Source organism: Solea solea, chromosome 18 (genome assembly GCF_958295425.1).
Source record: "Solea solea chromosome 18, fSolSol10.1, whole genome shotgun sequence".
NCBI classification, from domain to species: Eukaryota; Metazoa; Chordata; class Actinopteri; order Pleuronectiformes; family Soleidae; genus Solea; species Solea solea.
Window position 1 is genome coordinate 10722237 of NC_081151.1, and position 27884 is coordinate 10750120.

At 40.0% G+C, this 27884-nt stretch overlaps 2 protein-coding genes across 3 annotated transcripts in view; both read right to left on the reverse strand.

The window, feature by feature from the left end:
• Window positions 1-18353, reverse strand: part of ppp1r13ba (protein phosphatase 1, regulatory subunit 13Ba) — a 54546-nt gene extending 36193 nt beyond the window's left edge. Inside the window, exons 1-2 of one of the 2 annotated variants that reach the window (XM_058615364.1) lie at window positions 18137-18353; window positions 1210-1357 (exon numbers count right to left, since the gene is read on the reverse strand). In XM_058615364.1, coding sequence (XP_058471347.1) covers window positions 1210-1357; window positions 18137-18145 — 157 coding nt within the window. In that variant the 5' untranslated portion in view covers window positions 18146-18353. Of the gene's footprint in view, window positions 1-1209; window positions 1358-10164; window positions 10402-18136 lie in introns of those variants that run through there. The other variant, XM_058615363.1, reaches the window with a different exon arrangement.
• Window positions 18354-23197: 4844 nt separating this feature from the next.
• Window positions 23198-27569, reverse strand: ptp4a2a (protein tyrosine phosphatase 4A2a). The gene is made up of 8 exons (XM_058616155.1): window positions 27444-27569; window positions 26060-26204; window positions 25851-25974; window positions 25068-25698; window positions 24882-24974; window positions 24562-24692; window positions 24282-24356; window positions 23198-24196 (listed from the first exon to the last, which is right to left on the reverse strand). The coding sequence occupies exons 4-8, from the start codon at window positions 25161-25163 to the stop codon at window positions 24085-24087; spliced, it is 507 nt and encodes a 168-aa protein (XP_058472138.1). The 5' UTR covers window positions 25164-25698; window positions 25851-25974; window positions 26060-26204; window positions 27444-27569; the 3' UTR covers window positions 23198-24084.
• Window positions 27570-27884: the final 315 nt, after the last annotated feature.

A 27884-nucleotide genomic window follows, 5' to 3' on the forward strand; every position in this document is an offset into this window, starting at 1 on the left:
ACTGCGTTGTTTTGTGAATCACGGCTACAACAGCTATGATTGAATGAATGTAGGCCACACTGTGTTATTGGACACAGGGTATGTGTGTGATGGACGGGTCTATTCAAGTTTTTACAATGACATATAACACACAGGAGGCACTTAACTTAGCACTCCTTAAATGATTTCACAGGCTGTAGCTGTGATGTAGGTCTGACTTCACAACTAACAACCTACTGCTGGATTAGAATCATGGGAATACTGTCAATAGTAATCAATACCACCGTCTTATAACAGGAAATGACATAGGTTACATTAGACTGGCCACAAATTTGGTTAGAAAAGGACTCTGAAGTGCTGTATTTTATGTTTTTATTTGTCATTCCCAGTGTTGTGATGTAACAATTTTCAACTTAACCCTCAAACACCTATTTTTGCTGATTTTTAATCATAAAAGAGCCAGCAAAAATGTCTTGTGAGTAAGTGCTTTTGTCCATTTTTCCAGAATAACTTTCAATATCTGGCAGTTATTTACAATTTACTGTATGTCAAAATAGTGCATTAACAACTTAAAATGCAGGAAAACTGTTTTATTTCGAAAAAGGACCGTAGTTGCACATGAACACCAGATTGTGTGTGTTCAATTTGAAATTTGAAAACACACAAATAAGATGAGTAAAAACAGGTAAAAAAAAAACTATGTACAGACAGGCGGTTTTTTCCTCTGGTGACAAAGATGCTGATTCGCCAGCTTCCTGCAACAGGAAGTGACGTGCAACTTCTCAGCTTTCAGAAACCATTGGAATTTTTCCGATAGCACAAGCCGCCGTGCGATGTTGCCTGAGATACGCTTGGTGTTAAAAAGCTAAGTACAAATACTTCTTTACTGTACTTAAAATTCACGTATCTGTACTTTACTTTGTGATTTATATATTTTTTTGCAAATGACTTACCTTTACTCCACTAAACTATCTTCATTACTCGTTACAAGGGTTAGGTTAGTAAATGTAAATGTAGTAAATGCACCAATGAATATTATAACTTTATTATACAGTATTACATTACTGCACGTATCGTTTTATGTTGTGTGGCCAGAGAAAAACATACACTCGTCTGCTTGACGTGTAAAATAGCAAGTAGACAGTAGGTGTCTGTTTGCTGATATGTTCAGATAACATGTTTCCATGACAACCTTATATCATCCATTTACTCAGCTGATTCAGCACTCACCATGTCCATTCCATTTTTCAGCTAAGTGGCATTCCCCCTCGCCAGGCTCTTTGCAGTATTCAACCACGTCTCTCACTCTGGTTGCTGGAGTCACTGGGACCTCAGTTAACATCTGCTGGGTGTCATTGAGGTAAATTGTCAGGATCACCTGAAACCACAGAGGGAAAAAAAAAAAAAGAGCAGACAATGTCAAAAAAGCAGATTCTCCTCTTCACACAAACCCAAAATAATATAATATAAAGTGAAACATCTTTCATTCAAAGTGTTAATACACAACATATACTCTATGCTTTGTTTAATATGATCATTGTATAATTGTGTATACCTCATACAGTATGCTTTGTCATTACTAACTTGCTGTTTACAGAAAAGTAGTGTGTATGACTCAAAGATTCGATGTGAAAAAAAGAGGATGATGATGATGATCCGCTGTGAAATCGCTCCGTTATTAATTCCTCTCAATTCTGCAGCCAGAGGTTAGAATAGCAATCCAGTTACTAGCAGTGATGTCACTGGTGAAGTCACGGTAGATGGTCAGTCAGCAGAGGAGAGATAAATTTAGGGTAATCTGGGATAGGGACACACACCGCAGCACACACAGATACAGAGATGTGTGTGTCTCTCTCTCTCTCTCTCTCCCTCACACACACACACAAGCACAAAATACAGTGCAAACTAATCCACAGCACTGTATACACCTGATCATGTGAAGTAATCTCGTGTTGCATGCAGACTGAGCAAGGACACATTCTGTAAAGCTTGGATTAGACACACACACACACACACACGGGACATTGCAGTGACTTCCATTGGACAGCCGAAACAAGGTGTTATCCCTCATCTTAACCATAACCAATTATTGTTTCACCCTTTAACCACAGTTCAAATCTTAGCCCTAAACTTAACCAGTTCCTCAGAAATTGGGTTCTGCCTCATTAGGACCAGGTTTTTAGTTTCCATGAGGACTACTGGTCTTGACAAGGTCAGTGTTTATGTCAGAAAAGGCCTTAAAGACACATCACACACAGCTAAAACCTTCCATGGTAAAAAAGTTAAATAATCACTGGCTGTTACGTTTCTATGTCATCATTTGTTGTTTCACTAGACGAGTGATGCCAGTGATGAAGACGCTTTACATCATCAAATAATTCAGAGTGGTTTCCTCCTTTCAACCGGATAACACACAAATTATTAATAACTCTCTGAAAACACCCACCACTTTTTTTATTCTGTTTTCTATCTGCCCTAATCTCTTTGAGCTCATGCACAGAACATGACCACTTGATGAAGCATGTAGTGACTGTGCAGCTGCACTGACTCGGAGTGTGATGAAGATTCAGCAGCAGCTGATGTGACTGCGCAGTATTTTTTCCATTAACGATGTGAATGTTGAGACTTTTAATTTGAAATTTCTCTGAAACAGTATAAAGTCTGACGTTCAGTATTGGTCATAGATGTCCTGAACACAACCGAGTCAGTCCTGGTCAGAACTAGAAAGTGTCTGTTGTTATTGCAGTTGAGAATGTTTTCAATTAAAAAGTGTGAATGTGGGGGGGGCGCAAGGGAGCAGCGACATGTGAGGACGTGACTTTGTGAGCTCTGCTTAGAATGGACATTTATTTAATATTTCTCCTCCCTTCCTTGTTTTTTTCCATTATTACCGTGTCTCTAAAGTGCTAAGTTCTTCATTTCAACCGGGTTTTGCAGTCTGAAATGCCTAAATCTCAAAAATCGAGGCCAGGGCCGGGAGCCTCGGACTCGCCTGGTCTTGACCCGGCTGTGGAGGCGGGATCAGGTCCCGATCTCGACTCGATCATGGCTGCCATAAAGCGGTCGGAGCAGAGTGTGCTAACTAAGATCGACTCGTCTGTGATGACGGCTGTAGGTGAACTGCACGGGAAAATAGATAACTTGGCGAGTGATTTAAGGTCGGAAATCCTGAGTGTGCGCGCTGAGTTTAAGAAGTCAACTGAAGAAGTACGGAGGGAAAACGCCACAATTGCAACTCGCATCGGTGATCTCGAAGAGGAAGCTAACGGCCATGCTAACCGGGTTGTAGCGCTCGAAGCTAAAGTTAACACATTATCTACCCAAGTATCCCGGTTGACAGATAAGACTGAAGATTTGGAGTCCCGACAGCGACGAGATAACTGCAGGCTAATCGGCGTGGAAGAGGGATTTGGGAACATACGACCAGAGAAAGCTGTGGCTGAGTTGCTGAAGGAAGCGCTTGCACTAGACTACACGCCGACGCTTGACCGGGCGCACAGGAGCCTGCAGCCGAGGTCGAAGGATGGGGTCGCCCCGAGGCCAATAATCGTCAAGTTCCACTACTTCCAGGAGAAGGTGGATGTTCTTCGCAAGGCCATGGTTGCAGGTACCATCACCCACAATGGCAGGCGTTTTTCCATCTACCCGGATTACTCGGCCGCAGTTAGGAAAAAAAGAGCGATCTTCACCGAGGTGAGAGGTTTGCTTCGCCGATGTCCGGGCGTGAAATACGGCCTTCTATACCCAGCCACGCTGAAGATCACAACCCCAGCCGGTGATCAGGTATCTTTTGAAGACCCGACCAAGGCGAAGCACTACATCGAGACCAATCTGTGTCCACGGGAGACGGGGGAGAGTGTCAGTTAATTCACTGGGTCAAAACAGGTGCCATAATGCTGCATGTTATTATTGTTTTAGTTTGTGCAGGCTGACGTACGAGGTGACTGATAACAGATACCACACTGCAGTTGGATGCTCTTTATGTTTGAACCATGTATAGGGGTGCATAATCTGCAGCAATACTAGTGATGGGGGATGAGTCGTCACTGTTTTAAAAGCACCCTTATTACTGTTTTTATTGCTAATTTATTTGATATTACTCTTTAGTTGTGACATCTTCCAACTCTGTGTGGTCCTTTTCATTTTTTTTATTTTTTATTTTTTTTTTCGTTTCAGCCTGTGATCAAATAAGGTCCAGTACACATGCAGCAGAAGCGATGTTTTGAGGAAAGCCCTATTATTATATTCTGTTCTGCCTTTGCAGAGTTTGAGTTAGTGTTGATGTGTTATATGCTTAGGAGTGAGAGGAGAGTTTGTAGAGCAGTCTCAGGTGTAAGGAAGACCAGCTCAGGGGTCCAGGATGGTAAGGGGTTCATGTATGTTTATATGTTTTTTGTTTGCCCATTTTTGGGATTGTTTGTGGTTTATGGTTTGACTCAAACATGCGCACGCATACTTGGATGTAGCCAACTTGCAGGACTGGTTCATTACATATTACTATGTTGTGATTCTGGATAGTGTAAATAAGCAACAAGGAGAAATTTCGTTCATTAGCTGGAACGTCAAGGGACTGAATAATATGATTAAAAGGAGCAAAATATTCAGTCATTTGAAATCATTAAAGCCGGATGTGATAATGCTGCAGGAAACGCATTTAAATATTAATTCCCAAAAAAGGCTAAGTTGCAAGTGGATTGGACAAATGTATCATTCTCGCTTTAACTGTAAAGCCAGGGGAACGGCTATTCTAATTAGGAAGGGGATTCCATTTGAACACTTTGAGGTAATATCAGACCCTAACGGTAGATATATTGTTGTAGTGGGTAAACTATTTAATACACCATTGATATTGGCTAATATTTATGGACCAAATTGGGACAATGCACAGTTCTTTGTTGATTTCTTTTCGTCTCTCCCGGACCTTAACTCCTACAAACTGATACTAGGGGGAGATTTTAATTGTGTCCTTCATGCCCAGCTTGATAGGTCACGACTCAGGCTTAATAACACTCTCTCATCAGCTGCAGTGGCCATTAACTCCTTCCTTCATTCTTATGGTTTATCAGACCCCTGGCGGATAAAAAACCCAGATGTGAAACAATTTTCTTTCTTTTCTCCTGTTCATCATAGCTACTCCAGGATTGATTACTTTATTGTAGACAATCAGCTACTTCCCTTAATTTCCAAAAGTAATTATCATAGTATAGTGCTATCAGATCATAGCCCGGTCCAGATGGACATAATTTTTCCAGCTAATGTAGCACCCCAGCGAACTTGGCGTCTAGATCCTCAATTACTTTTATGTGAACGTTTTAGAACATTTATCAATAATCAGATTGATTTTTTTTTGGAAATTAATGACACACAAGATGTGTCAAGGGGGATCTTGTGGGAGTCTATGAAGGCCTACATTAGGGGACAAGTAATCTCTTATGTGGCACATAGGAATAAGGAGCGCTCCAAACAGCTTAAGGTGTTGGCTGGCAAAATTGCCGATATTGACGGACGCTATGCTCTCTTACCTACGCCAGATCTGTTTAAGGAGAAATTACTGTTACAAGCCGAATTTGATACTCTTATGACATACAAAGCGGAAAAAAACATTTTTAAATCCAGACAGTTGTATTATGAACATGGAGATAAGGCGGGGAGGCTTCTTGCGCTTCAACTTAAACAGCAGTCAGCTGAACAAATGATCCCAGGAATTGATACAGGTGCTGACACCATATCTCACTGCCCCCGAGTCATTAACGACAGATTTAAACAATACTATTCTTCTTTGTATCAGTCGGAGGTAGATACTAGCTCACCTGAGATTCATTCGTTTCTTGATTCCCTGGATACCCCAAGACTCTCTCCAGAAGCTCAGTCATCTCTAGAACAGCCATTATCACGTGAGGAAATTGCAAATGCTATCAGGTCATCTCAAACAGGAAGGGCGCCGGGACCGGATGGATTTCCCATAGAGTTTTATAAGCAATTTTCTTCTAAGCTTGTACCCACTCTACAGTCAGTCTATGATGAATCATTGGCTAAAGGACAATTACCCCAAACACTCACCCAGGCCACGATTTCGGTTCTTTTAAAAAAGGATAAGGATCCTGTGAAGTGTGGTTCATACAGGCCTATAAGTCTCCTGTGCTGCGATTATAAAATTCTAACCAAAACCCTTGCACAACGATTAGACCCTATTATTTACACTATCATTAATGAGGACCAAACAGGCTTCATTCCCGGGCGGCAATCTTTTTTTAATGTGAGACGGTTATTTAATGTGTTATTTTCCCCCCATTCAACAGCGCAACCTGAAGTCATTTTAAGCCTTGACGCCGAAAAGGCGTTTGATAGAATTGAATGGACTTATCTTTTTGCAGCTCTAGGAAAATTTGGGATGGGGCCCATTTTCTGCAGTTGGATCAAGGTGCTATATTCAACACCTATGGCTGCGGTCAGGACAAATGGTCTGATTTCAGAATATTTTCAGCTCAACAGGGGTACAAGACAGGGTTGCTGTCTGTCGCCCTTCCTGTTCGATATTGCTATCGAGCCGCTGGCAATTGCCATTAGGTCAGAGAGCAGGATTAAGTGTATATCCAGGGGAGATACAAAACATAAAACTTTGCTTTATGCTGATGATCTGCTCTTGCAAATATCAGACCCAATCGAGAGTATGCCCTATCTTCTCATCTTGCTGCAAAAATTTAGTAGCATATCAGGATATAAAGTTAATTTGTCAAAATCTTTGTTATTCCCATTGAATGATCTGGCAAGACAGATCGCTTATGAAAATCTGCCTTTTAAAATAGAAAATAATAAATTCACTTATTTAGGGATAGAGATAGCAGGTTCAATTAAGGATATCTTTCGATATAACTACAGGTCTATTCTGGACCGTACCAAAACTGATTTAGATAGATGGTCAAAACTCCCATTCTCTTTGGCAGGAAGGATAAATGCTGTGAAGATGACTGTATTGCCCAGGTTTCTCTATTTATTTCAAATGGTTCCCATCTTTCTTCCAAAATCTTATTTTGCCCAGCTGGATCGCTTTATTTCTTCGTTCATATGGAATAATAAACCTGCGCGTATAAAGAAGGCAAGCCTGGAGAGAGTTAAGTCCGATGGTGGTTTGGGTTTACCTAACTTCCTATTTTACTATTGGGCAGCTAACATTGTCAAGCTCACATACTGGATAACCATGTTTGCGGATAGGGAGGGTCCGGTGTGGACGGATATGGAATTAAGAGCTACACTCTCTGTTTCCCCAATTTCAATCTTGACTGCCCCTCTCCCCCAGGATACCAAATCATTTGATCTGAACTCAAATTTGGTGGTCCAAAATTCGATTAAGATTTGGCGTCAGTTCAGAAAGCATTTTAATATGACAAATATGTGTAGCCTCTCTCCAATAATGTCTAATCATCTTTTTGCACCATCTCAAATGGACCAGGCATTTGCAGTTTGGCATAGAAGAGGCTTGGTCTACTTTCAAGATCTCTTCACTGATGATGGCTTCGCATCATTTAAATTTTTATGTGAAGATCATAATCTACCAGAACAGCATTTCTTCAGGTACCTTCAGGCTCGTAGTTTTGCTTCTAAATATTTCCCAGGGTATCCGTCTTTACCTCCGAAAGATCTAATGTATTCTGTCCTTAATGTAAATCCATTTAATAAAGGAGCAATATCTAGGATTTATGCATTGGTTCTGAATAGTTGCCCTCAAATGTGGGACAAAGTTAAGGCGGCCTGGGAAGGAGATGTTGGAGAAACAATACCGGAGGGCATGTGGAAAAAGGCTATACAGCGCATACACACATCTTCTCTCTGTGTTAGACATGGCCTGATTCAATTTAAGGTTGTTCACAGGTTGCATTATTCTAATGACAGACTGGCTAAGTTGTATCCGAATGTTGCGCCTAACTGTCCAAGATGTCAGTATTCTCCTGTTTCTTTGGGACACATGTTTTGGTCATGTCCATCATTGTACGTTTTTTGGTCATCAGTTTTTCAGTCACTCTCAGCAATACCTGGCAAGATACTGCAACCTGACCCGCTGTTAGCTATCTTCGGTGTAGTCAGTGATGAGCTAATGTTGTCACATCTCCACAAAACTGCACTCGCCTATGCATCGTTACATGCCCGCCGTCTGATACTGCTGAATTGGAAGGGAAAGAATCCCCCTTCCTATGTTCATTGGATCAGAGAGGTGATGCTGGGATTAGCTCTAGAAAAAATTAGGTATACAGTAAAGGGGTTGGAGGGTAAATATGACAAAACTTGGTCACAATTCATGACCCATGTCAGGAACTTGCCTTTTACGTGACCTCTTGTTTTTATTCATTTATTTTTATTTTATTTTGCTTGGGTAGTGGCCCTGGTCTTCTTGATACCCAGATTCTGATGTTGCACTATTTTTTACTCTTTATTTTTTATTTTTATTCCTGTACCAGAAGTCCGAATTGTTGGTGTTACGACCATACTCGTCGCTATAGATCGTTTGAGTCATTTTTGTTGGTGTGTGTTTTTGTATTTGTTTATATTTATTTGTTTTTGTGTTTTCCTTTTCCATGTTGTGTTACCGGGTTAGTAGTTTGTACAGTGTGAATATATTTGTGGGGATGCCACCTGGATGGGGGGTGGGGGGTGGGGGGCAGGGTTGACAACTTGTGTAATAAATGCTTGTATAAATACTTTTGCTATGGAAAAATTATAAATAAAGTTGGAAAAAAAAAAAAAAAGTGTGAATGTGGGACTTTTAATTTGAAATTTCTCTCAAACTGTACAGTAAAAATGTCTGATTTCCAGTATGCCAGTAGATATCAATGTGCTGATCACAGCTTTATCAGTCTTGTTCAGAATTCTCTTTTTTCAGTTGCTCAAATTGCAGTTATTGGGTCTCATTCTTTTTCCCATTCAAGGATTAAAATTCAGCATTTGACCACAGAGAAACGGGTGTCAGATAGTTTGACCGCAATGTTTTGAGTCTTTCGAGATTAGTCATTTGACCATAATCGTGCATGATCATTTTCTGAAACTGGAAAATCAAAGACACCCATGCTCGTAGTGGACGACATCAGCTGTCAATCACACTGGTGTCCATTCATGTCTGCCGTGCTTTAAAGTAAATGCTATTTACAGTAAATAGTATCCGTATTTATATCGCTATACACATTTACACAGCGTATTTGTCCATCACAAATCGTTCATACCCAATCACTAGTAGCCGAGACAGCCAATCAGCAGCAACATGGCGTTAAGTGTCTCGAACAAGGACATATCGACTAGCACAGCCAGGAATCAGACCCACAACCTTGTAGGTGAAAGCACCATCACTGAGCTACACCGTCACCCCCTTTTATTGTCTATTTCCCTCTAAATGGGAACATGATTTACAAACGTGACACCATGTTCTATTGAAGAAGAGCTAAATCCAGTGACGGAGATCATTAAGTCCTCGGTAAAGTGTTAACAGACGTCATAAATCAAGTGAGACGTAGAAGCTCATTTTCCCATAGACTTCACAAACCCAAACAAACTCTGTAGACACTACAATTTCCTCCAGTGATTTTTCTGCTCCTCATAATTTATTTGCTTAATTGAATAATGAGGATGTGTCAAAATCCTTCTGTCAGTCATGACAACACAACACACACACACATACAGAGAGAGAGAGAGAGATTGGGTTGTGGTTCCTAAAATGCCTCTGGTGCTGAATGGAGTGACTCTGGCTATTTTAAGCCTTACAGAAAGAGATAGACAGAGTGGAGTGTAAGACAGTGAGCAGGCCAGAGTGACAAACAACACACTGCAAGTCCCACTGCTGCAATAAACACATCAGTGCTCCTTTTATTAGTTAGACACTCTGGGGCGTTCCTACAGGCAGAGTGGAACAGTGGTTGGTGCACATCCTCCGATATGAGACTCTGTCTGGTTCACTCCAGACAACCAGTCTGATTAAGTACAGTAGTAAACTCCCCCAGACTCTCCTCCTTACACACTACTTTAACTGATTTGACCGTAAAACACTGAGGAACGTAACATTTTCTTAGTGAAAAACACTCATTTCATGCCATTGGACTTACTTTATTCTGACTCAGAGCTCAGCTGCAACAACCCTGACTGAGTGTCTATGGGTTTCAAAATTAAAAAAAAAAAAGTGGAGGAGTTCTGCTAATCACTCACCACTGGTTTGGTTCCCCTGCTCGCGGGCTTCTTCCTCGCTTTGCTGCATTTACTCACTTTGAGGTTTTTAGACAGAAACAGCAGCTGCTCCAGCAAGCGGCCAAAGAAACGCCTCATTGGGAAACCATTGAGCAGAGAGCGCACACATCAGGACGTGCGCGTGTGTGTGTGTGTGTGTGTGTGAGAGAGACAGATGATTGGAGAAAGTGGTGTCTACAGTAGGTAGGAATGTGTGTGTAAGTGTGTGTGTGACAGGGCAGGAAATACAGATATAAGTGAGTGTGTGTCAGGGAGGGAGGGGGGAAGGACATCAGGTTTCAGTAAATATGAGGGGTGGGGGGATGGGGGTGTGGACACTTTGAGACTGAGCTGAATCTGTGAATGAATATGTGTTTTTTTAAATGTTTGAATGATAAACCTGTTTCAGGATGTGTTTTTTTTCATCATTTTGGAAATAAATCCTCATTGTGAAGCTTTTGAAATGGCTGGTTATAGTTCGGCAGCAAATGCATCAGCACAAATATAAAAAGATAAAAAAAAAAGAGAGACTGTATCAGATTTTGTGATATTGGTATCAGATGGGGAAAAAAGATGGATGGTATCTCCCAGTAAACTGGCTCTGTGAATAAGGCTCCGGCCAAGAAAACCCTCTCTCTGTAGCAGCATCTGTAACCACTAAGTTAAAAAAAAAGATTTACTTTTAAATGTAATCTTTAAATGCTTTAAAAATGTAGTGAAAACATGTTATAATTGGTAATTCAACATAAATGAGGAACTATGTAGATTTACAATATGTATCACCTGGGACAAGAAGGTATAAATAAAGCCTAATTTATACTCTTTTAAAAGTGTCATACAACTAAGTAAAAAATATCGACAATACTGCAAAGTCTGATCTGTTCACTGAAAAAATGATTTCTCCCAAATTCTTAAATATTCGGTCATCATTTGACAGGATAATCGACCATAGACTAAGTTTAGTGACACTTCTTTAAAAAAAAAGTCCCAGACGTTGTGATGCCAACCCTTTTTTTTTTTAGCCTTGAGTCCAGCAGAGCTGGAGCCGGCCAGGTCACTCAGGGTCAAGAACCGACACCTCGGCTGACAAAATCATCAATGCTTCATGATTAAAATACATGACGGTATTTGTGTGACTTTAATTTTAGCACTGCCTGTGAATGACTGACAGGCCATGACAGGACCAAGACAACTATTCTGAATGATACACCTCCAACATGGACACAAAATAAAACATGACTAATATCTTTATGTGCTAAACGTCATTACAAATGTAACGTGCAGACAGATAGTTTGTCGAATCGTGTTATGGGAAGAAGCTGGCAGCGGCGGTAGCACCGCAGGACAGAGATTAGGGAGGTGACAGAGATATAATGCAGCATGACCGGAGAACACTGGCAAAGATCTCTCAAGCTCTCTAAATACACACACACACATATACATAATCCATTTGGTATCCGCTTACTCTAACCTTAACTATCACAACTAAAAGCCTAATCCTAACCTAAACCCAATTATAACCCTCACCCAAAAACCAAGTCTTAAAAAAGAACTATGCAGGATTTTTACTCTAATTAAAAATGAGGGTAAAACCCCCTCAACCCCCCACAGAAAACCAGCCTTGCAAGATCAGGACTACCGACCCAGAGTCTCCAGAATCAGGAGGTCTCGCGAAGTCTCGGGTCTCGCTAGAAACTCATATTGCTTTACGGCACCTAGAGATGTTCCGATACCATTGTTTCCCTCCCGATACCGATTCCGATACTTGTGCTGTGGGTATCGGCCGATACAGAGTACCGATACCGATACCAGTGTGTTATAAAAAACAATATATCATACTACGCCTGCATGACTGTGATATGATTAGCATTGGTGGTAAGGTTTGGCTCAGGTTAAACCCTCTGTAAAACATGAACGAATACAGCAAATGGACACCATTTATTTTTACCAGTGATATGTTATCTTGTTTTTCAGCTTGTACGTTGGCAGAGCTTCATGTTTCCATGACGACTGACTGGGAAAGGACGCGTGTGACATCATTTTTACATGACACCAGATAAAATGAGTCTCTGAAGTAACGCTAAACTTTAAAAACAGAGGCATACATACGCAGGACACAGGTACGCCGGTTAGTTGTAGCGCTGCTCTTTTCGTTTAATAAATGGGCCGCTCCAGTTTCACTGTAGGCGCGCTAACGCAGCTAACAACGCTAACGGAGCTAACTGGTAAATACTGCCAAACCGCCGACATGATGAGCTAACGTTAGCTCCTTGTCTACAGGTGTCGGGTGATCAGTTCTTCTTCACATCTCTAAAACAGCACAGCGCAACTGTTTCAAGAGTGGCGAAGAAGAACCGCGTCAGAGCTAACGGAGCTCTAATACATCATGTGGTATCGGATCGGTGCATGGACTCCAGTACTCGCCGATACCGATGCCAACATTTTCAGCAGTATCGGAGGCATTTCTGATACTGGTATCGGAATCGGAACAACTCTAACGGCACCACATACACGAGCCAGGTGCTATAAGATCAAGGCAGCGATAGAGTGAGACGTTCTTAGACGTTCACCACGGCAGAGCCGGCGAAGAAGAAGCAGAGAAAACCAGCGTCGTATTTCAAAGCCAATACCCCCCATTAAATGTTACACACTGGACCTTTAAGGCTGTGTTGGCTTTGTCATAAGCTTTTGGATGATGATGGATTGTGTATATTATTATTATTATTATCATATCTGCTCACACCCTTCAAGGTGAGCGGGTTCTCATGGGGTTTTCAGTCCGTGCCATCTGTCAAACTGGTGTTATCGCTGACCACTGTGTTTTTTTTAATCAGCCTTTTTACATTGACAGTCACTCTGACCAGGAAACCTGGGGGATGATTTCACGGCAGCAGGTTGAATCCCACACAGATTTCATTTGAATTTCTGAGACATGTGAATGGTATGTTCTCTGGTCAGTGATGGGGAGAGGGGAGGGTGTGACCGGGAAGCCACTGCTGTTTAAATACTACACATGAAGACATCTGTTTTAAATAGAAGGTACAGTACATGGTCTAGAACTAGGAAAGTGTTACACACGGTGGGAGAATAGCTCTGTGGTAGCCACACCCACTTTCCAATGTATCACCTCGCTTAATCATGGAGTCAGATAAATACTAATCTTATAGCATATTATATTTAGAGTTGAGGATGAGGCGTAATGCATTTGTTCAAGCAACTTTAATGACTAAACCAGGGGATGAGCTTTAATCATGAGTGGTAGTTGAGTTTTTTTAAAGCTCTAGTATGTAAGAATCAATGACGAATGGTGATACTGCTGAATTTAAAAGATGATTCCTCTGCTCACTCCTACGTTGGATGTCAGTGTAGTTAGCTTCCTCTTCAAAAGCTGAAGTGGAACACTAGTTTGTCCATTAAGGGCTTCTGTAGAAACATGGTGGCACAAGATGGTGGCCTACGTAAAACAAGGCCCTTGCCTTTTCCCCACTTAGTCAAAGGGAGAATAAATTTAAAATCATTACGATGCTGCTGTTTGTTTAATTAACATACAGAGTAATGGGATTAAAATGGACCAGTTTTTGTTATTTATTCATTGGATTTTTTTCCCGGTCTTTTACTCATAAAACGTGACAGAAACACAGTAAAGTGTAGTGTAGGGCTTTTATTTTCTTTAAAGGAAGTGACTTTGATGTCGACTTTTTGCCAATTTTATTAATTTTTTTACAATTTGTATCGCACATCCACTGTCTGATGATTGAATAACACATTTATCTCCGGATTAGTAAAAAGTGAAGTGGCCCTTTAAGTACATATTAAAGGCCTTTTTATTAAAACTTTATTTCAACGTGATTATATATTTATACAAATGTATGGATAGTAGGTTAAGTCAGCCAGTAAACCCTTCCTGATGTTAAATGCGGGACCATTAAAGTTGCAGTGTGTGACTTTTAGTGATCTTCATTGCTGCGGATGTTACTATTCTGCCTCTGTTTCAGAAACAAATACAAAGATCTCAGCAATAACTGCTCAGCTGACTGTTCTTGGTGCCGTCTGTGTGTGTGTGTGTGTGTGTGTGTGTGTGTGTGAACACAGTGGGCCACAGTGACAGCTGACAGTGACGAGTGTCCTGACCAACCCCCACCTCGCTCTGCCCCGAACACAAAGTCACAAATCAGTCTGTGCGACACTGAAACATAAGCTCCAGCTCTGTGAGACAGAAACAGTCTGTACTACTTTAAACTGTCGTATCCTGATAAACAGTCACAGTTTAAAAGGTTTCTACATATTATCTGTTCAAAACCTCACAGAGAACAAATCAGCGACCAATAACACGCCACAGTGTTTTGCATTTTTCAGCTAATTTACTCACGCATAATTAATATTTACTCAATATTGTAAATATTGTGTTATTTATTTACACAACGAAACAGTCTGAATGCATGTCGTTACAAATATTCAGTTAGGCAAATACACACAGCCTCCGTTGCAAAACATAATCTACCTATGTAAATTTAAAAATAAAAATGAACTGATCACTCCCCTCCTTTGCTGAGGAAATTCATGCATTCATCTCTTCCAAAATCGACTACTGCAACAGCATCCTCTTACATTTCACCAGCAAAACTCCTCAGTAAACTTCAACATGTCCAGAACTCACTCACTCACTCCCACTGCAGAGATCACCCCCTCTCCTCCAGAACTAATCTTTTAATGTAAAGTGACTTGAGTTTATAAAAAGTGCTATATAAAAAAAAGTATTATTTTTATTATTATCATTATTAAAAATAACAATGATAATAATAACAAACAGCACCCTCCTCAAATCTTCAAACTGTCTGACTAACAAAAAATGTAGGTATAAACAGGTGTTTCTAACACCTAACCCTTAATTCTCAACTTATTTTAATAATAAAAGGAGCAGAAAATGACCTGTAACTAATTGCTTGTGCCCAGTTTTCCTATTTGCCGATTTTCCTATATTTAAAGTAACATTTGTTACCAAAACTGGAAACTATGTACAGATGTTTTTCCAACTCTCTCCTCTCTGGTGAGAAGACGCTGATTCGCCGGCTTCCTGCAGCAGTGAAAGTGAAATTACCGTAATAACCACTTAAGCTTTCAGAAACCATTGACGATTTTCCAATAGCACAAACTGTCGCATAATTACAGTAATACAAAATGTACGGTGTGAAAGGGTTAAATGATCACCAGCTCATCGTCACTAGATGCATTTCTTCTCCTGACACAATTTTTCAGGTCTTCACAATTAATTAAAGTCGTTACATGGATTCATGTAAAAAGAGTCCACAGTCTTGATTTTACGACATTTCATTTTGATGTTTTTTTCTTTTGCCAGCCCATGATTATTTAATTATAGATTCTATTTTATTTCTGTCAGTTTTTGTTATTTACAGATTCATTTGGCGTCATAAAAGTTTTATGTATTGTGAACTAGATACGGTTCCCTAACAAAACAAACACATTTATTTTGAGATGCTGCAACATATCATCATGAAGAGTGTTATTGCAATATCATGACGGAAAAACTGCAAGCGCCAGAGCCCTGGATTACAGTTTGTCCTGAGGGGAACATAACAATCTGTGACAAAAGGTGTTCTGCGATTCATCAGTGTCCGCGTAGAGAATGTAAATACTGTATGGCAGCAATGTTGCCTCTCTCTTGCTCTTTATCCAGACAATAACATTGTGTTGGCCGCTCAGGGAAATTACAGTCATGAAGCTGCGAACACTGGGACAAAGACACAAGCTGAAATAAAAACTCCCTCAAAACTTTGGATCAAACAGTGAAGAAAAGAAAAGGCCTGAACCTCCCTCTTTCCCTCTCTCTCTCTCTCTCTCTCTTTCTGTCCCAGGAGTAAACACATCTCTATATCTTCAGTGTATTGTGTCGAGCTGACAGCAGCGTAACTCAGTCACAAAGAGCTGTAGTGTGTTCTCCCTCTCGCTCTGTATGTGTGTAAGAAAAAGGAAGGAAGGAAGGAGGGAAGGAAGGAAAGGATGGAAACAGGAATTCTCATGCTTTAACTGATTTCATTGTTGGCAGGTTGAGACCACTATTCCAGTCGTGACTCCGGCTAAGTGGTGACTACATTACGACATGAGAGGGTTTTCTTGTTACAAAAACGATACAATATTCATTTCATCCAGTTTCTGCACAAACGACAGACTGCGTTTATACTGTATATGCTCCTAACGCTGCACTCACTGTACACTTACATACACCAGATCAACGTCAGAAGGAAAATAGGCAACAAGAATATTTGTCCTAAATAATAATAATAATAATCATTTGGCTAAACTAAAAGGTTAATAGCAATTATAGCAAATATATTGCTACAAGGAATACAAATAGCCATTATAATCAAATCCAGACAGCAGCCAGTCCACTTTACAAGCGGGACAGACGACAACATGACAACAACATTTTGTTCTTGTCAACAATCATTTGACGCCACTTGACTGTGTTGAAATGATGATAATAGTACCTGGAAGTTATAAAAGAAAAAGGTTTCTGGATGCAAGGTTTGCAAAATGTCCCTACTTATATTAGAGACAGGGCAAAGTACACGTGTGGGGCAATGCTGTGAGAGAAGAGCGAGTGAATGCATCACAGCCGAGCAGAAATATAATAATATAATAATATAATATTATAGTAAATAATATGAGTTTTTAGGGTCACACCGAAAGTGTCCTCCCAGTCTTGTAACCAAACGTACGCCCTTGTCTGGACGTTCCACCCCCGCTCCTCCCTGCCCTCGGGAAAACTGGCATGATTTGACTTTTGCCTCTTTAAGTTAAGTTAATGCACTCTTTTAGCACAGAAATGCAGTCTTTGCACATTAAACACCCCGGTTTAGTGCTTTCACTTGCTGGTAAAGTAAGTCTTTTTGCTCTGGAACTGACGAACGACATCCCGGTGCACTGTGTCAGTCCAGTTCCGGTCACGTGAGCGTCTCTGACCTGTCCCGCCACGACAAGCGGTGTGGTAACACGACACACACGTGTACCCATATCACATGAGAGCCGTTGAGACGCAGTCTTATCATAAAGTCAGCTTCATTTACAGTGAGTTCACGGACCGTAGGGAAATTAAAAAGGGCCGTGTATCTGGCCGGTGGGCCACTGGTTGAATAGGCCTGCACTAGATCATACTTTGGATATTGCAGAGCTGAACACAATGTTGAGAGTGAAATATGAAAGAGTTTAAAGATAGTTACAGTCTATAGATGACAAACAAACACGCGTGCACTGAGGCACACACGCATACTAATCAAGTCTCCAGTGCACAAGTACAAAATAACTGAAATTCAGACTGATTTACAGCAGAGGTTCTCAATTTACTTCTCAGCCAAAGACACAGTGTCACAGTGGTTCTGAGAGGCTGGTTCTCAGCACAGGGGGCCAGCAGGGGGCGAGCTCAGCAGAGCCATCTACAACTACACTACAAAAAAAAACACCTCAACTACCACTTTAAAGAAGCAAGTTCAGTCACATTAAATAAATAAATAATAGTTATGTACATTATACATTTTTTATTATTATATAATAGGGCTGCAAAGATGGTATAATAATCAAACTTGTTTTGATTATTGAATAGACACTCATACTGACTAATCGATTATGATTATATTGATGATTAATTTAGTCGTTGCAGCCCTATTATATAATAATACATGCATTGTCATTTAAACACATAAAGTGGCAGATGTGCTCAGTTTGATCTCAGTCTGTCTGTTCACACAGTTCATCATCATCACCATCATCATCATCATCAGCAGCAGCAGCAGCAGAGTCAGAGTGAAAATCTGTCAAACATCAGCAGCAGCAGATCTTTAACACTCTGTGTGTGAGACAACAGAAGCTCTGCCTCTCACTGAGAACAAACCCATTCATCCAGCGGTTACAACACAAGCTGCTTTGAATTAGAACTCACCGGCAACATTCCTGCTACTGACTGACACACACACACACACACACACACACACTCCTGTCCCGTTAGATGAACTTCTCCTCTTCCTCCTCTGCGTGCTTCTCTTTGTTTCTCTCTCTTCTTTGAATGTTTAGTCCAGACTCGTCCTCTTCTTTCTTACATCCAAACTCTTTTTCTTCTGTGTGAAAGCAGTCACACACATCCAGATGTGAGGGGTGAGAAAAAAAAACTCCAGCTCCTTACTTTCTTCTTTTCAATCCCTCCTTCTTCCTTCTGCCGCCCCTCCTTCTCCTTCCTCTCTCTCTCTCTCTGTGTGTGTGTGTGTGTGCCTCCCTCTCTCTCTCTCTCTCTCTCTCTCCTGTGTCAAACCTGGAAACATCTGAACATCCGTTTGCAGTTGTTTGTCCATTAAAAATAGTGATCATACAAAAACAAAATCAATGTTTGTCATCCTTTAATCACCAGCGTGAAGTGAGTCATCATCATCATCATCAGCCTTCCTCTCCTCTTCCTACTCCTTTATTTAAATTAAATTAAATTAAATTAAATTAAATATAGAAAAGCTACAGGCGGTGGAGCGATCAACCAACATCACGATCAGTGTTATTTTCCGGACAGTTTATTTAATGTTGCTGAGTGGCGTGAGAGCGCCCTCTGTTGGATCAATTCGTTTCTCTGACTTCAGAGCCAGGGGCTGTCCAAGGGAGTTTCGGGGCCGAAGGCAAAATGGGGGGGGAGAGAGAGGGAGAGTGGGGTTGGTGGTTTTGATTGACAGCAATGTAGAAATATACACAATACTCTAAATAACAGTCCATTGTGTGTTATTTGGTATTTGCGACATAGCCCATTTCTCACTCACTCATTTCTGTCTTTCACATTATAAAAACTGCAAATTAAAACACTATTATAACATTTCCTTTTTCACTTTGAATATGAAAGTTAATACTAGGTCATTTGTGTGATATTTCCCGCTAAGGATAAAAAAACAAAACAAAACTTAACTATGTTGGTGTAAATAACTAAAGGTAATGCAATTAAAGTGTTACATTTAATCAAGCACTGGCTACTCCTAATCAAATTCAGCTTAGGGCCCCTAAAGGCTTTGGCCAGCCCTGGTTCCCATCAGCCTGTTTTAATTTGGACATTTCTCCTCTATTGTCACAAGAATGGAAACACAGACAATTTGGATGAAGTCTTGGAATATAGCACTGAAATGTTTTGTGCTTGAAGGAGGTTTGTGTGTTGATAAAAGGGGCTAGCATTTTGCTGTACTGGAAAAATAGAAGACACAGTTGATAATATTAAAACGAAGGAGCAGTGAAAGATCACCATGTACCAACAGCTACTGATTGCACCTTGTTATTCTTCTGTGTTGACATGGACTTTTGTGCCACCTAGTGCTTCCCTTGCTGAACTGACTCTCTGTATTCACTCACTAGTTAATGGAAACACAAATGTGCCGTTCTTTTAATCAAATTCTTACATTTTACAAAACATATTAATGTAAATCGGAGTACTGACTGATAATAGAAATTTCTTAACTTTACCCTCACTATGTAATTGTCTAAATATTCAGTTGCTCCGTCTAAAATAGATTTGTTTACCTTTATTATTTAAAGCCCAGAATTACTCATGCGCAGAAAATGATATACAGCATTGTTCTGCAACGTATGGGTGAATATTTGACATTCTAAACAAACTATGACACAAGTGTTGTGTAGTTTTTACTTGTATACGTATGTCCTGTTCTGACTTCAGCACTGTGTCCACACACTTGTGTGTTTGTGTGCCGTATGAACCTGCACAGCTCTTTATTGTTGCTGTATAGGACTTTGTGGAACTAACACACATAATGTGGCAGCTGCTACTAAAAAAGCATAATCTTCACAATGATCCCCAGCTTTTTTTTTATCCTCTCATCTGTAAAGTGTCCATCACGTTATTACAAGGTCGTGTCAAACCAACAGAAAATGAATCGATTAACCAGTGGAATGTTGTGACGACGGACGATTTGCTGTATCTTTTTCCACCGTGGCTCTTTTGTTCACGGTCACTTCCTGTCAGGTCAGTCGATAAAAGCAGTCGGCCGTGACTGCACTGGCTCCATGTGATACTGTAATTCCACACTGATAGTCATATTCACACAGCATCCCCACAGCCACTGGCCCCCACCTCTCTCTCTCTCTCTCACACACACACAAACACACACAGCGAGGTGGGGGGGGGGGGCTAAGCCTCATACTGGGCAGCTGCCATGTTAGAGCCACACACTGTCCAATCACTGTGACCTGGAACTAGCAGACATGCTGTTAGCCACACATCCATATAATATTATGTATTCATAAACACACATTCACTGATGTCAAATAGTACTGTAATACTACTTTGCTGCTGTATTCAAGTATCTTTGGTGAGCATTTGTACTTGTTTTTACATCTCCGACAATGTTCACTTTTATTCCACTAGATTTCCTAAATAAATTGCATAATTTTACCCCACGTATCCATGTCACAACGATTAATTTAAACATTGGCAATCATACGATAGCTAAAACAATGTTGGGGGATAACTCAGGTTTGGGGAAGTAAGTCATTGGTTAACAGTGGAAAAAGTGAGGCAAGTCAGATGTTAGTGACCACAAGGATTTCTGGTACAATACCACATAATAATGAAGGACACAAGGGTGGCAGCAACTGTTCAAGAGGAAAAGGTCTCAAACTTGTAGCCCACATGCAGAACACAACTTAATATCAATGAATTATGTCTGTTATTAATGCTTTTAGTTTGAAATTCTGTGTAATATTGTTATGGTTCTATCATGATGGACAACCATCATATCACCTAACCTACTGAACAGTTGCAGCTGATGGAGAAAAGAAGGGGAAAAAAGAGGATTTGTCTTTTAAATCCTTACGTCTGTTGAGACCTTTTTTATGTTTCACACACATTTTTAAAATTCTCTCATTCATTTGTACCTTTCCTGTGAAAATTGAAGTACATTTATTAGGTTACTTTTCAAGTATGGTCAATTTAAGATATTTTGAGACCTATACACCAGTTGGATGGATGATTTAAGCACATGATTCCAGGTGATCACATTGTTATGAAGCAGTCTGTATTCAAAAATACTTAAAGTTAATGAGATCCTAGAAATTAGATTAATTCCAAATGATTGCACATCAAACTAAAGTACTCGTTATTTAAGCTCACAACAGAGACAGACACACAAAACGGATTCAATGATTGAAAAAAAGGAAAAAGAAAACACAAGTTACATTACTAAACACTTTAATTTTCCAAGACTAATTAATAGTTGTTGTTTTTTTTTCCCAGCAGATGGACATTTCACAAAGAAACACAGCGGAGTCAACAAATAAATAACAAGTACAAATAGATACAAGGGAAGGAAATAAATAACAGCATCACAAAGACCAGCAGCATCTTACAAACACAGTAGCTGACAGAGGCAGACACAGACAACGGCCATTTGACCTTCAGGGGCGGCCATGTTGGCTCGTTCCATCCTTACTGTACCAGGAAAACACAAAGCTTTTGGAAGATTGTTGTATTAGTTACCTGTTCAATGAATGTGTGACACCTACAGTTTCACTTACTGAAAGCTCATTAGTCCTTCACTGCCTTTAACGGCAAATCTCAAGTGTTTACATTGGACTTGTTGACCGAACACGACCGAAAAAGGATGTTGTGATGACGGATGCAAAAACTGCAGCCAGCACGCGCTTGTCTATTCCTGGTAAGAGTCTGTCCAAGATCAGTTTGGAACACCAATAAAACAGTTCCAACAAGATGTGAGTACACGGTGGAACAGCACCTATTAAATGCTGGAAAGACTCTTTGCGCAAAAGTGAAACTTGGCTGCGACATTCACTTCACACCATTGAGTCTTAATGGAGAACATTCTCTCTCTTCATATGGTTTCCAGCCAAGTCTTTCCTGATTTTCAGTTTCGGCCAACAATTTTCATTTCGGTGCATCCCTAATAAATACTGATAATCTACCAAAAGCTTTGCGTCCCCCTTTGTAAAAAACATTTACCTGACTGATTTTTAAAGTGATAGTTCAGGTTTTTTTTTTTAAAAAGTGAGGTTGTGTAGGGTACTGACACAGTGTACCGTCAGTGCCGAGAACAACCAGAGACATAGACGCCCGTCCATACTGAACAAACATGGCTGCCAAAAGGGACGCAAAGAAAAGACAGATTTTAGGCTCACTTCATATAATCTACTGCATCAGTGGTTCTGAAACTTTTTAGAAGTCAACTACAGACTTTTCACATTAGGCAAACATTTATTCCCAATAAGATAATTTGCTCTCTCATCATTATCCTCTTCTACACATATACTTCACACACTGGTATAGTGTAATTAGATTAAGATGGAGCATGAAATAAGGTGATTCTAATTATTAATATTAAATTTATTATATAGTTTGATTTTCTACTCAAACTATATGAGCACATATCCTGGTATATACAGTAGAACAGTATTTCTGATTTTCCTCTAAGTACCACCAAAGGAAGCTTGCGTACCACTGGTGGTACACATACCACAATTTGAGAACCATGGTAGGTATGTTCAGCACTGCAAGCTCCACCCTGAAGGTTCCTGAAATTTTCAGTACTACACTCTGTCTTTCTGGGGCAACAAAATCCACCCAGTACTGTGGAGGAAACCCACATGATTCTAAGTTATGGTCCCAGTCAAGTCCCTAGTTCCTGGGACTAGTTCTAGTTCCTATGGTGGGAATGTGATTTTGAATTAGGTGAGCCATTTTCCAAGTGTCTTTAAATCTGTTTTCCCAGTGTGTCTCTGCTGACAGCCATGTTTTCTGTGATAGCATGTCATGTAATGTAATAGCGTAAATTCCTGGGGCCCACATACAATCACTTAAACAAACCTGAACTATCCCTTTAACATGCTGACCCTGTGCCATGGTGACATTTTAAAAGCCGGTGCCAACGACATGAGTTTGAGACTGTGTTCCTGTCATTCTTGATGTGAATTTCTGGCGTGTTTGTTTCTTAAATTAGTTATTTTTAGGGGTAAACATTGTGATTGACAGCTGAGACTGAGTAGCCAGTGATTGATCGAGCGAGTGTAATGGCGAGACGTCAACACCAGGGCTCCACTCTCACTACTCACGCACAGACTTCAATGACCAGCACAAGATGGCAGCTCCTGTATCCAGGTTAATTTGGCTTCACATTTGTACAGTGGGAAGAAGAAGTAAAGACGAGTGATTCAACCTTCTACACGGTCTAGGAGCACACAGTACAGAGGTACATTGTAGCATTATTGAATACAGCATAATTCCTATTTGCATCAAAGCCTGAATCTTTTTCTTACTTTTCTGAAATCGTTGTCAACTATGCCACATCCTGACTGCAGGACAGTGATTTGGTTCGATAAGAAAAGACAGGAATAAAGCAGCCTCAGCAAGCCTAACCCATGTGAACATACGAACAACTATTTATACAAGGTTCAGTGTCAACGCTTAGACGAAATAAAGCTTGATTAAGTCTGACCTTAATGTGACCAAAAAGAATTCATTATAGTGAGTGACCTTTGTGATAAAGGTTTTAATGCCACACAATTTCAATGTGACGGTTTAAATTCAAACGGTTTGCTTTCTTCTCTTCTTCTATGGGATTAAATGGCAGATCGCATCCATGATGTTGCAATACTGCCACCTTCTGGAATTAAAGACTCACTAAATCTTTGTGCAGCTTTGCTACATGTGAGGTTACAGACCAAGGAATGGAAAATAACAACTTTCAATATCTCTACAGTTTCAGGGCTGCATCTCAAAAGTGCTTTGAATAAATTACAAAAAAAAAGAAAAGAAAAAAATCAGGTGAACTTCCCATTTAAAATCAAATGATGAGAATTTCCAATGAAGTTGCAGTGAGGCTGTGTCGGGGTTGTCGATTCCTACTGTATACAGCAGTTCTGGCCCACAGTGTCTTTGCAGCGCAGACACAGTTTAGGTTTGTAGTTTTCGAGGTAAAGCAGCTGCTTGGAGTTCAACGCCCCACGACGCTTCCTAATTACAGACATAATGCTCAAAAAAATGTATGTACAGACATAGATGTCAACTCTGGAGTAGAAGCAGAGCACTATATACTCACATTCTTATGAACTGCACTGCATCTTCATATTCCAAACCACACTCAATTAGAGCCAAGGCCACCAACACGGGAGCTCTGAGGACAAAGAACGGATATCATTTCATTTTGTTTTTAGATTTGTTTACTAAATGCACTTTATCTTCATGACATTTCTACCATTTACTGAATGTATTTCAATGTTTGATACAAATAAAATGTATTAAAATAAAATGTCACAGAAACCGAAAATTCTAATGTCTATACTGTTATACTGTGAATCTTTAGTTTCCTTCATTCTTACCGTCCTAATCCAGCAACACAGTGCACAGCCACACAGCAACCAGGCTCATCTCTGAGCTTTGTCTGCAGCAGGTTCAGCCAGTCCTCCACCACTTGGTCTGGTGGAGCCGAACCATCATCAAAAGGCCAGTCCTGGAAAGAAATTCAAGTATTTACTTTGTCTGCTGTTTTTTTTTTGCTGCCAACATTTATGGTCTCTCATTACGTGCCAACTTCTCAACTGACCATTAGAACTTTACCATCAAAGGTCTTAGCTGAGTGAGTTATTCATGCATTTATTACATCAGAGAAAAAGATGCTTCAAAAGAATTCAACACTTACCAGAACCTGTATGCCTTCTTGTTCCACTGGTGCCTTATCATACGTGGCAGCACACACTCTCACCAAAGTGTTAACGCCATATGCCTTCAGATCCTATAAAACATATTTCACACACCATGTCACTTTTGTTTCATCTATAAAAGAAGATAAACAATAATTTTAAAAAAGATTTGAAAAATACACTACCTCTATAAACCTTCCCAGTTGTGCATTGGTGGGGTTGTGAGTGATGAGGAATCTCAGAGAGCCAAAAGAGATTTCCACTGGAGCTGGTCGGTTCATTTTTAGACAGATAAAAGGTTTTTCAACGAAGAATTAAAAGTAAGAGAGGTACAGTGCTTTCAAAAAAAAGGAGTAAAAGATAGATTGTCAAAGAAATAAAAGCAAAACTCCTATTTCTTCTCAAAAGTAGCAAATAAAAAATACACTTAACTAAATGTAAATATGTAAATATTGTATTGATTTGGCAAAAAAAATTTAGTCTAACAAAAAAAATTCTTTGGAAAAAATAAAAAATGTAACTATTCTTGGCAAAGAAAAAATAAAATTGGGATTACAACACGATTGGATGAAAAAGACCTAAATTCCAGGGGAAAATGAGGATAGAAAAAGGATCTATCCTTCAATCCTTCAAATTTCTTAGCCCATTCAATGAAGACTTGTACGAGTCAGAGGTGAAGAGGGAAGGAAAAGCAGGAAAGGAGTAGAACAGACAAGAAAGTCCTGGGCTAAAATCAACTCCACCCCTTCTCCCCAGGACAGGTGACAAACTGAAGGTTGGCTTTTCTTCATATGGGTTCAACGAGGCAAGAAGGACCTGTGGGACAGACACATATTCATTGATTAGCTCTATAACGACATATTTATGTTGTATCACAACTTCAGTGTTAACTCTCCTTGCCAGCATCTATGGACTGTAATCTGGTAAACACAAAATGTATGTAAACCAGCCTTCATGCTACTACATACCTGTGTGAGTGAATGGCAGTGTTTAGCTTACTGCTGTCTCCTGTTCACTTGTCCACAATACGCATTAGGTGCTGGGCTTGGCAAAACTCCCCTCCAAGACACGCAAACGCCATACATGTGCAGCCTGGAAAGAAACAAAGGCAAACAGGTTAAGGAACGTGGAGACCCGTAGTGCAAACAGGAAGGACAGCACTGCTGTAAACACTCACCGCGATGAGAGCTGAGCAGACTCAGGTTCATTGAGCGGACACAGGAGAATGTGACGGCTCTAGGATGTAGACACACCATTGATGAGGATGATGATGCTGTTTTTCTGTGTCTAGGCTGACAACGACCCGTGAGCTTGTTGCTTTCCTGCTTGGTAGAAGAAAATGTGTTGTTCAATATCACTTATTCCATTCAGTTTAGATAAAGCATCATCAAAGGCACGCAAGCGTTTGATAACCGTTTCAATATTTTGAGCTGACATAGGGCGATAGGTGGGGTACACCCTGGACAGTTTACCAGTCCATCACAGGGCCACATATATAGACAAACAACCACCCACTCTCACTTTTCAATATTTCTGAAATATTTCTTTTTATTGTGTATACGAGGTAGGAGAATGTACCAGTTTGGGGTAAAGAGATTTTGGGCCTGCAACTAACAATTATTTTCACTATCGATTCATTTGTCGATTACTTTCTCGATTAATCGAGTACTTGTTCGGTCTGTAAAATGTTGATCAGTGTTTCTCAAATCTGGAAATTATGTTCTCAAATGTCTTGTTTTGTTTTAATGATTTCTTTGTTATATGGAGCAAAGAATCCAGAAAAGATTCACATTTAAGAAGCTGAGAAATCATAAAGCTGGTTTAAATTATTTAAAAATCAACAACAAACTCAAATCGTCAAAAATATATTTTTTGTAAACCGAATAATGATTGCAGCCCTAGAAAACTTAAACTGAACGCAGAGTTTAATTACAACCATAATATATGTATATTAAAATATAATAGTTTTAAGGTTTAGGTTTATTTATTGTGCACAACAAAACATAGAGAAGTGAAACAACAACAAAAACCTAATCTGTCTGATACGACATGGGTCCTGTTCATAAAACACTTATGAACTATAAACTTAAACTTCTCAAATCTGGACTCAATTATTACAGAGCTCGGTGTATATCTGGGTGATTGTTTAATGTCCCTGCAGCTGAAACTATGTTCACAAACAGCCACATTAGCCCACGTTAGCTACGTAGACATGACGTTAGATTACGAAGCAGCTAGCTTATCGTCACTGCTAGCAGCTTTTCAAAGGGACATGCATCATACACACAATTCTAAAGACAAGTCAAACTAAGTACAAATGCTAGTGTAAGATTTGATAAACTATTCAACACCGCATTCAGACAGTAGATGTTCCGCTAACCAGGTCATGTAGAACCAGGTCAACGACCGTGTTCCCGAGTACACAGCGGGCTAACATCCCCAAGCTAAAGCAGCTACCAGTTAAAACAACAGCCGAATGACAGCAAATGCAGTGGGTAATTTAACAATGGTAGCAATATCATTTTCGACGTCAACCAATCACATTAAACTCAAATACTTACAAAACGTAGAGAGTCGGCGAAATATCCAGACGCTTCTAGTGACAGATAACGGTCTGAAAGGAAGACATGTTGAACTGAAATGGTAGAGTCAACCACAAGCGTTACACTTTCCGGTAGAACGTTTTTAAAAATAAAACAAGGAACTATTAACGTGCCAAGCCAAGTGTAAAATGGTTTTATTGTAGAGGGTAATTCTGGTAACTTCCGGTAAAATGTAGCATGTTTCTCGTAGGTTTTACATTAAAAGGATAAGAGAAGACCCTTACCTGTGAAAATGAAGACGTCGAAAACACGCTGGTGTAGGTTTAACGTCAATGAAAATAATAATCCGGCCAGAGTATCCGTTCTGAGGAGATTGTAATGTTTATAAGCAAGGTGTACATCCACAGCACGAAACCGTGTGATTGTAAATGCACGTAGGTCCGGTTAGGAGGGTTAAGG

Coding starts and splice junctions, on each gene's coding strand:
- ptp4a2a (XM_058616155.1), bottom strand. CDS start 25,163: ATGAACCGACCAGCTCCAGTGGAAATCTCTTTTGGCTCTCTGAGATTC. Junction 24,975..25,067: donor AACTGGGAAGGTTTATAGAG/GTAGTGTATTTT, acceptor TATGTTTTATAG/GATCTGAAGGCATATGGCGT. Junction 24,197..24,281: donor GCAGTGCAGTTCATAAGAAT/GTGAGTATATAG, acceptor GTCTGTAATTAG/GAAGCGTCGTGGGGCGTTGA.